The following is a 10,936-nucleotide window of genomic DNA, read 5'->3' as shown; positions in this document are numbered from 1 at the left end:
ACAGACAGACAGACAGACAGACAGACAGACAGACAGACAGACAGACAGACAGACAGACAGACAGACAGACAGACAGACAGACAGACAGACAGACAGACAGACAGACAGACAGACAGACAGACAGACAGACAGACAGACAGACAGACAGACAGACAGACAGACAGACAGACAGACAGACAGACAGACAGACAGACAGACAGACAGACAGACAGACAGACAGACAGACAGACAGACAGACAGACAGACAGACAGACAGACAGACAGACAGACAGACAGACAGACAGACAGACAGACAGACAGACAGACAGACAGACAGACAGACAGACAGACAGACAGACAGACACGTCAAACTTATAACACCCCTCTTTTGCGTCGGGGTTAAAAATAAAGATGCTCATTAAAATAATGTGCCTGAGTATATACTGTACACTATACAAAGAGTAGATAAAACATGTACTTCTTGCACGAACATTATATAAAATAGTTTCACGTCAGGTATAACGCTGGAAAACGGCCCTGGCTAAGAAATAAAGTCGGTTTCAAGGCCACAAAGATACCTTACTGTATTAAAGTTATCAATTTTAAAAGCGAAAGTAGGAGCCTGACGTCACCACTAGCAGATTATCCCTTTTCTCGTGCCTGTGTACTTGAACACGGCTTAAATACCAATAGATGAAGCCGTACCAACACATCCAATCTGCTATCTTATATCAATACTTGGAGAGCGAAAAAGAAAAGTTACCTTTAAAGACTTACAAGCTTAATGTACTAATCAAGGTCTTAACTCAGATGAAGGTTAGTGTGACATAAAGTTAGCTCTATTTATTTTATTTTAATGGACTGTTTCTTTCACAGAAAATTGCCTGTCGTCGGACCCCACCGATATGATTTGCGTGCCTCCGTGGTCCATCAAGGTGGCAAAATTATCTCAGCCAAATCTGGACTATTTAGGTAAGGCTTTTTTGATCTATTTTTGGTCGGCCGTCCAGTGGTCTGGTGGTATCATCAATCGAGGTAAGGTGTGTTAACGAATCCTTTTTTAAATAAACATTGTTTTTGCAACCTTGTCATAAAATATCTAATTATGAAAAACGGGTTTTCTAGCCAATAGAATTTACTTTAAACATTAAATTAAATATTAGAACATAATTAAAAAAACGCTTTAGAAGGTTTTTTGTAAAAATGAAAAAAAAATCTTAAGTTTTGTTTGATAGACGGCTGTTAGATTGTAGTGTTAGGGATTTTATTTGGTTTTGACTATTTAATGATCGTCTGGTAGAGATGAAAGAGTGTTTTGATGATGACTAATTGCGTATGTCTCAAAAGGCATTGAAACTGGAACGATTTTGGCAAAGGACAACTGAAAAGAAAAATATGTTACCAAACAAAAAATACTTAAGAACTTCTGTACTAAAGAATGTTGATTGTTAAAAAAAAAACAATAAAAAAACCGTCGCACGTTCGTTTTTTTCAAAAGTTTGGAATCTAATTGCCAATTATCTGGTAGTATAGCTACTATACCTACATTGACTCTTTTGGTTCTAGCCCTTCAAAGACCACCTAAGTCAAATATATGAATACGACACATGAATTTTAAAGATGACATACATATATATTTCCTCAAAATTTTGGAAACATCTAGTAGTACTTTGCCTGATCTGAAATTGGAACACAAAACCTATTACTCAACAACCGCGCGTGTACTAATCTAGCATTGATATCATTAATGAGTAATAATCTAGCAATATCATATCTTAAAATAACAGAACAATATCGTCGCAATTGGCATTTAGTAAATTTGTTGACTGGCATTACAAATCAAATCTCAAAACTTAGTTGTAACTAAAGACCACTTTCACTGATACCTTTCTAAGAGGGGCAGTGTCAGACTCTTACTGACTAAAATCACCACTTTCCTACTGCTGCTTTTCTAGACGGAGCCCCGGTAAACCCGCTAGGCAGTCCGCAGCTCCCGACCACTTGATAGCTACAATTGATACGTAGATAACCACTTTCTGTAATAAGTCCTATTTTAAAACAAGATTTTCTTCTTCCTTCATGTAAGGAGTACATATGAATCAACAGATCAAATAATTTAATTAGAGTAAACCTAGTTTAATTACTCTCTATCATTTCAAACAAATTATTAATTAATGAGACTTTTGAAATGAAATACATATTTGCAACTGTACATTAGGTAAATGTTCTTTGTGACAGATACCTTTGAAGTTTTGGTAAACTTTGATTCATTAAGTAGGTAATTAATGTAGGAGCTATGTACCATGTACATACTTATACTTTATTAATAACGCTCTGTTTGTAACGCCAGTTTTATTACGGATTTATTGTATGTCATTGTTATGTTGGGCATTTTCATTAGATTCACGATTTCGACTTTCTCAAATAAATGTGAAGAGACCAGAGTTCAAACGGTTTTTATATTAACTGCGTAAACTGTCAGTACCCTTGATATGAGTTAGCTTTACGTTTAAAGTAATCGAGACGAGAGCGCGCTTGGTGCTCTGATTGGCCAGCTCGAATGAACCAACCAATCAGAGCGGTTGTTTAGTACAATTCCCGGTTCTGCCCTACCATTGTAAAAATAGGGTTTGTACTTCAATATACAATAATGTTTTTTTCAGGTTCCTAGGTTTAAGAAAGCACTTTAAACACTATTCAATGAGACTAAAAACATAACTGTGGACAGTTGTGCACGCCACATTTAATATGTGCATTTTAGCTTATTCTCTTAGGAATAAAAGCATATTGTTATGTTATGTAAACTTGATTTAAACTCAGTGTGTTGTTATCGGTTTACCTCGAGTATATGGGACATATGCTCTTAGATCATCTCGTTAGCTCCTGACGTAAGGCACGGGGAACACACAACGCGATATCCTAATTCTTAAATAAGATTCACCTATAAAAACAAGGAAGGATATTTTACAGTAGGGAAATATATTTCAATAATAATTTTGACTTACGCGATATACAACCTTATTATAAGAATAATAAGGATCAGAATACATATGAAATGAGTAAAGTTCCTTCGTTTTTTAGCGTGCCAATTTTGGCTTCAATCGTCAACAATAAGTCTCAATGAAATAGAAATATCTCAATTTTTACAAATCAAAAATTATTGTTAAAAAAGGATTCGTTCTAACATTTTTATGTGTCTAACAAAATCTTTGTATGTTGCAGGACTAAGGATTATTTAATCATGTTTTGTTTCAGGGATTTCTATGGTTTCCTATTATTTCTAGAACTATTGGCAAGGTTTGCCGAAGTTCTAGAATGTAGTTCTTATTAAGCTACGCTAATCTGTTCTGCTTACATGTTTAGCCCCTGAGGTGCAGACCAGCGGCCAATGCAGCATTCTATCTGACATGTTCTCACTGGGATTGGTTATCTGCGCGGTCTTCAATAATGGGAAACCATTGATCCAAGCCAATAACAACCCTATGTTGTACATGAAACAGATCGAATTCGTAAGTACATTTTCAATTTTAATACAACCTAGCTGTTATTCGTCGCCTTGGGGTGGTAATAAAAGGTGCTGATACTCGGTTCCTGTGTTTTAAGATATTGTTACAACTTTAGTAGAATTAAATTAGGTACTTGATAGTTCTTAGTTTCTTACGAAAGTAATATCAGGTCCATCTTCAGTCATATGGTCTTCTTGGACGTCATACTAAAGACGATTAACACGAATAAAACAATGTATTAAAATATTTAAAAAAAATTTGCTAAAATAATGAAATGAATAAATAATCAATCAAGTTATTATAACGCTTTTTAGAAATAAATTCAAGATTCAGAGTAAAGGTACCTTTACGTGTACATTATGCAATATGTGTTTAATACCTATATAGTTCCCCAACATTCCCAAGGAGATATCTACGAGCTGTCTTTGTCAAAAATCAGAACTCCCTTTCTAAAGCAGTCGAGTAAGAAAACGGAACCCATTGCAATGACACTGATAATATACAAGAAGAAATTAAAAATGTGCATCACCGCGTGTCCTTACACCATTTTCCAAATACTGATAAACAGACAAATAATGATAATAAAAACCCCTGACATATATAAAATTGGGTTACATATCATGGTATAACCGCTTTATTTTCCATCAGTAATGGTGAATGAAATCTCTGAAACAAATCTTAAATATTATCTCTTTGAATTTCTCAAAAGCCCCAAACATTTTTTTCTCCATCATATCTCAATGCATTTTCAATTTGTCAGATATTTTCACAAGTATGACGTCACATATCATGATATTATCGGATAAATAATAAATTATATTTTATCTTCAAAAGCCGAATTTATTTTGAATTTACTCTTCACAAAATTGTTGTTTACATGTAAACAGTAATATACAGGTACATATAAATTCTCTTTAACAATTTGTAATTATTCAATTGCGGTTATTCAATTCTCTCCTGGAATCAACACCTCATTGTTTAATGTTGTTGTTTAACTGGTTAACCAGTACGAGTATATATTGGAAACGTAATAATATATTATCACTTTGTTGGTCAAGCTACTAATTAAAAAGCCATATATTACCGGCAAAATGTTGTAAACTGGCTATTAAAGATCAAAACTTGCTCTGCTTATCCTTTCAGAAACTAAACATTTTGCGTCATCTTCTAATTAAATCATTGGAGTTCCAGAACACCTTAAAATTTACTGAATGAAGTTTTATATGTTCGCACCTACTGATTTGAGAAACTCAATAAGCGGTACTGTGAAAACATACTAGATAGTGAAGAAACCGAATAGAATTTAAACACCATAAAAGCTAAAAGTTATGGTCATGAAATTAAGTACAACGCCATAGTTTTAGTTCTGCAACTCTGCAGTATAATTATGGCTCTGTCTCGACACGGGTCTTCCAATTGTACCCGCATTCGGGCATCGCCTCAGGCCTCAAGGATGAGAGGCGCAAGAGACCACTGTAACATTTGTTTAGAAAAAAACATTGACACAAACTTTGCAATCATGTAACTTATTTTGTTTTGAGGAAAATCATTCAAAAAATCCCCAACCAAGAATGACAGAGACTGCTCCGTTAAATTGTGACTCATTAAAACTCGAAAAAATGGACCTTATGACATGACAACGGTCAGAAGCTCAGCAAGCTTGGGGCATTTTTTTAAAGTTTGTTTTGACGAGTCTTCGTATTTCGTACGCTGCGCTATATAAGTGAATGTCATTCTCTGGGTGATTATAAATAGATATTAATAATTCAATTTCTTGTAGGTTGGAGTAGGCACTGAGTTTATTGGCAGTATTTTATACGATGTATCAGGTACATCGTATATAACCATCGGTCCTGCACATTCAACTCAAAATGATGATTCAACCATTTTTTGGTTTATCCCGGTGTCATTGTTTTGTGCACTTCTGACAAGCCGTAAGAACAATCATGAGTATTCATTTCATATAATGACCGGGAAAGAGGCCATATACAGTGTCCAGAATCAAATACCACTGAACTTTTGGACTCTGATCGTAAAAATGGGGACTTACTGTACTTTCATTATCGAATATTTTTTCTAAATAAAATGTCTGTATAGGTTCGCTTAAGAGTTTAAATGAATTGTTACGTCCAAAAAACGTTGTACAAGCGCGCTGTGTTTTTTTATCGTAATACCAGTTACCAACCAGTTTATCAGATTTCCTGGAAAAATCTTGATCTGCGCTTGTTTTTGAACTGTGATAACAATGAAAGATTTGAAGTGTCGTGGTTGGATCCAGGGATAATCTGTTTGTTCGGAAATCTAGCAAACAGATTAACTGGATTGGATTATTCGCATCCATTCGCACAAGTTAAATAGCGAAAAAGTGTCGAGCTATTCTAAAGCCAGTTTTATTTTATTTTTGTAAAAGTCGTTAGTTTTTCAGTTGGGATTTTGTACAAAATTGACATTATTTTTGGTATAATTGTTTAGTGATTCTTGGTATAATGTCTCTTGTATAGAAAACCACTAAATGTTTCGAAAAACAGCCGACGTTGTAGAGACAGCATTATGATATTAATTTAAGACTAATAGTAATTCAGGAATTTCGTTTGAGTCTTAAAAATGGGAACCGAGTACAAAGGCATTTATTTAATAAATACAAGTATTAGCATAGTATATTATTTATTTATAATAATAATAACCAATAGCAATATATAATATATTATGTGTAATTACTTCTGTCATTGAAGTTAATTGCCCATAATTATGTAAATATGTACCATATTTTAATATCTTTACATCTTAGTAGTTTTTTATACGTTCTGATCCTTTATAATTATGTTTTTATTATTATTATGTACATTTTACCCTACCTAGACCCTTTCCTATACACGGTATATATCACAATGATAGTGAATTATATAGATATGTAATATTTATTCTTTGGGGGAATCGACATCGTGATGTATAATGATATGGTCCGTTGAAAAATGGTGGCACAGCTTACTAATAATAAAATACATCTACTTTGATAATAAATGTGACGTATTTGTTATCAAAGACAAATCAAAAACATAGGTAATTCATCCACACATTCATGCCATTCACAATGTTTTAGCTAGTCTCCTAAGACAGTGAGAGAAAATGGGTTTTTGTTCTATAAATAGAAAAGGTAAAATTCGTACATATTGTAGGTGAGGTATTATACAATATTTAATAACGAAACCCCTACACACAATCTTACATATTTAATTAAAAAAAAGAACAAAAGTCATTATCAAGTTTACGAACGTCAAAATTACAAGACAAACAGACTCGCCAATACATTTTCAACTTTAATGTTTTGTAATAAAGTCAGAATTTACCTGTATCTTATATTTGTAATGACAAGAAACACGCGAGACAAAAAACTAGTGGAACATGTCAAGAGGCCAGATGTCAGGTCGATTAAGGTCATATGGCAAAAGACGACGAGGGTTTTGATAGCCTTCAGTTCAAATAAACATTACAAAAGATTAGAAACGAAATGTGATGTAATAAGTTCAATGAATATCACACACTGTGATAGACAAAGAAAAAAATCATCAAGCTAAAATGTATGCTGTATATACAACTTTTAAAATTCATATTTGTCTAACGCTAAAAATTATTAAGTAAATAGATATGTACTTTACCATCCATTGTTAAATTTCAATAACTCCATTTTAAGTGAAATCTAAAATTCAAATACATTAGTATTTAAAAAATCATATCTACATAGTTTGTTTTCGCTTTTTAAGTCGCTTTCAATTATTGTGTGCATACTTGATGAGAACATTATAGCATTTAAATAAGTAATTTTATGCAGTTGAGTGGTTTTTTACTTAAGAACCATCAAAGCAAGTTATTCTCTTTGAAGAGTACATTGTTAAAATAAAAATAGCACATACTTAATATTAAACTTTGAGAATAATTATTGCTAACAATTCTGTAAGGAGGACCGATCATTTGACATAGCTCGTTGGCCTCGCATTTTTAATTGAAGACTCCAATTAATTCGATCTCAATGACTCGAATTAAAGAATTAAATGTATCAGTCAACGAAATAAAATAATTTTCCATTTCACTGAATACACAAACACCTAAGTTTTTTTTTTTGTTTTAATCGAGTTTAGTTAGTGAAATGCAGCCCCCAGGTCCTATGCTTCATAGACTACAGAAGCTTTGAATGGTGTGCAATACAATGAAAGTCTGGACAAACCAGGCGTTTACTCTTGAAACCAATCTCAATGTCAATGCAATTTCAATCTAATATAATTATTGAGATCAATGACAAAACTATACAACCCCAATCGTAGCTGTCAAAATAGCATTCTGAGTAAGGAATATAAAGCCAAACCCATTACCATTTAATTTATTAAATATCCACACAATACGAATGCATTGGTCGCTAGTGTTGCAACTCAACAGTGCGAAATTTCATAATATCAGTGTTGATCGATCGGAATATGATTCTAAAGTAAGCCCCTGATCGTCGTTGGGATAACCGGACATAAACAGTCACGTAGACAATCACCAACCAGGTGGACTGATCAAGTAAAAGACTCGACATCCTCCAAATTTTACCTGATACTGCCCACGATCCTCAGATATGTGGGACCGATTATAGAGATAAAGGATAAGGAGGACAAACCCATAATTAACACCAATTAATCAATCGATACATCTCACTTTATAAAACTTAAATCCAGCTACGATGATATAATTACCATCAATGTCTTTTCCGTAACTTATAAACAGAGCGGTTATCTAGCAACGTCATAATACACCCTTGGAAATACTAAAAAAACTTATCCTAATTACAAAAGGTATTTAAAATGCAGACAACAAACAGATGTTTTGCTGTCTTATTATATTAAAACCTGCCTTTTTATGTTTAGTATTAAGATTAATTCACCCGTCATAAGGCTTCCGGCACGAACGATGTTTAATAAAATTCGTCGCGTTCACAGAGAACCCGCTGTGCTGTAATGCATTTCGCACTAACTAAATTAAAATTCAGCGGTTATGAATTAAAAGTTAGGTTTCATGAAATTGAATTAATTATCTCTGAACAGTATGAGGTTGCTCAGTTTATTTATTAACACGAAAAGTACTTATTATTATATATCTAAAAATACGTATTCTAAGTATGTTCAATATTCCGGAGCTGCGGACTACCTAGCGGGGTAACCGGGGCTCCGGCTTGAAAAGCAGTAGTAGGAACGGGGTGGTTTTTAGCCAGTAAGAGTCTGACACTCCCTCTCGCTTCGCCTAAGGCGAGAAAAATATTGGATTGGAATGATTTTCCTCCTTTAAAAAAACTATTATTATGTTCATTGTTCAACCCAATACAAAATACCACGTACACATTGATTAAAAAATTTGCTTCGATATCAATCTAACTGAATTCATAGTCAATTTTATTTCACGATAATTAGGTACATTACAATCTTAATACTATTAAACTAACAGAGCTAACTCGATCTAACTATTTACTTCAAAAACAATTGAAACTACGCTCCACGCTGTCTAAAACCATTAAATATTCATTAAAATTATGTGGTTAAACTGTCGTACTAATTTGCTACTGCTGCTAATTTCACTAAGTTTACGAACGAAATGCTATGTTCAAGAAACTGTGTTACTTCGCGCAATTAATATAGTAATTGCTTACCAAAAACATGTCCCATACATAGCCCGTACAAAAAGGCTTCCTCACTTTTAAAGCTCCGTTTTCCACCTATTGGTGCCTGATTGTAAATATACTTTTACTTAACTCCTAACTAAATATTATTATTAAGACTTTAAACTACTGAGTCCAAACTACAATTCACTCATTTATATTATTAACAAAAGGATTTATGGAAACTTTTAATAGGGCTTATCCATCTGCAAGTGTAATTTATTAATGTTGATGCAAAGACAGTCGTCTGTCGTCTCCTCTACCGTGGCTGATAGCACTTTGTGTGATTGCATGCATATGAAAACATGTTTTCCTTGTACTGCATTAATCGTATTATTTTCATAATTGAGCTCTTACCACAAATGGAAACATTTGATCCGATTTCACTTTCATCATTATATTTTGTGCAATAAATTTTGCAATTATATTAAAAAGCTTTTTGTTTTATAGGTTGGTATTGGCCTTGAACAGTACTGATCTGAAAATCGATAGGGATTTCGTTAAATTTTTGAGTGGTATGCAGTGGACAATTTACAATGTCCATGGCATATATACCGTTCATATATTCAGATTGACAGTAACCTTGAATTCTCTATAACATTGATTGGTTCCAATTGAAATGAAATCGGTTTTTGTGTTTTGAATCATTGAGAAGTTCTAGAACCATTTGAAGCTACAATATGGAGACATTCTTTTGGTACTTTTTTTAACTATTATGGCACTCATAAGGCCATCCGTTCAAAATCAAAATCTAAGACAAGGAAGCAATTCCAAAGCAGTACCTAACCACTGACCTTATTTCAGATCAGAGTTTTAAAACATCTAAACCAATTGGCTTGATATTTAACTTTTAAAGATACAAAGTCTGTTGATGGCAGTTTCCACGGTCACAGCTCTAGAAGAGTCTGCGGCTACTCCTCCGGCGTATATGCCAACCACAGACTGTTTATCGTTTTTCCAATACGATATCGTGGATATCGGGAAATAAATAGCGTCTATGACATTTCCAATATCCGCAATGAAAGTGAATTCAATGTTTATATGGTCTTGAACTTGAACTTCTGGTTGGTATATAATAGAATATTGATTATTGCATACACATTGAATGCATTTATGTACGGTCAACGCGAGTAGCTTTTAGATGGTTTATCTAATAGTAGGTACTTAGTTGGCAACGCTGCTTTGTTGGTCAAGTGATTTTAAGCGTTAAGGCCAAGGATTATGTCTTAGATTCAATCTATCTAACAAAACTAGATCTACTCTAAATCAAGGACATTCAGAGTTTTGATTCATAGATACAAAAATTTTTAGCGCTAGACTAGCTGAAACAAAAACCTATTCTTTCTCACTTGATAGGTATAAAACAGCAAAACACAGAAAGGTCATTTTCGGTATCAATATCAATCACTGATCATGAGCAGTCATTACTGGCACTCCTAACACGAGTAGAAAAAGTGAACTGATTGAACTGAAAACTTTCTGAAAAGCTTTTAGCCACACGCTGGAATGTATTGAAAAGTTTTTCAGGGTTATCTAAGTTTTCATCCAGAACTTTTCTAATAACTGCAGTTTCACTGTAAGTACAACTATTGATGAGAGTTTTACACACATTATTATATATATACATAGATAGTATACATATAATCGCACAGTATAGCACTTAGAAGATCACTTTTTACTTTGCTTTACGCTTATACAAACTGAGTTGTAGTAATAAATTAACTGAAAAAGCAATTTAATTAAACTTTTGGAAACAAATCGTCTT

The 10,936-nt window shown here is 33.5% G+C and overlaps 1 protein-coding gene across 5 annotated transcripts in view; it reads left to right on the top strand.

Moving 5' to 3' along the window:
• Positions 1-10,936, top strand: part of LOC118262353 (SCY1-like protein 2) — a 152,943-nt gene that overhangs the window by 121,975 nt on the left and 20,032 nt on the right. For all 5 annotated transcript variants that reach the window (XM_035573671.2, XM_050704415.1, XM_035573652.2 and 2 more), the window contains exons 6-7: positions 856-951; positions 3,343-3,488. In XM_035573671.2, the coding sequence (XP_035429564.1) occupies positions 856-951; positions 3,343-3,488 (242 nt within the window). The remainder of the gene's footprint in view (positions 1-855; positions 952-3,342; positions 3,489-10,936) is intronic.

This window comes from Spodoptera frugiperda, chromosome 25 (genome assembly GCF_023101765.2).
Source record: "Spodoptera frugiperda isolate SF20-4 chromosome 25, AGI-APGP_CSIRO_Sfru_2.0, whole genome shotgun sequence".
Classification (NCBI taxonomy): domain Eukaryota; kingdom Metazoa; phylum Arthropoda; class Insecta; order Lepidoptera; family Noctuidae; genus Spodoptera; species Spodoptera frugiperda.
Note: the sequence above shows the minus strand (reverse complement) of the source record. Positions and strands in the feature narration are given on the sequence as shown.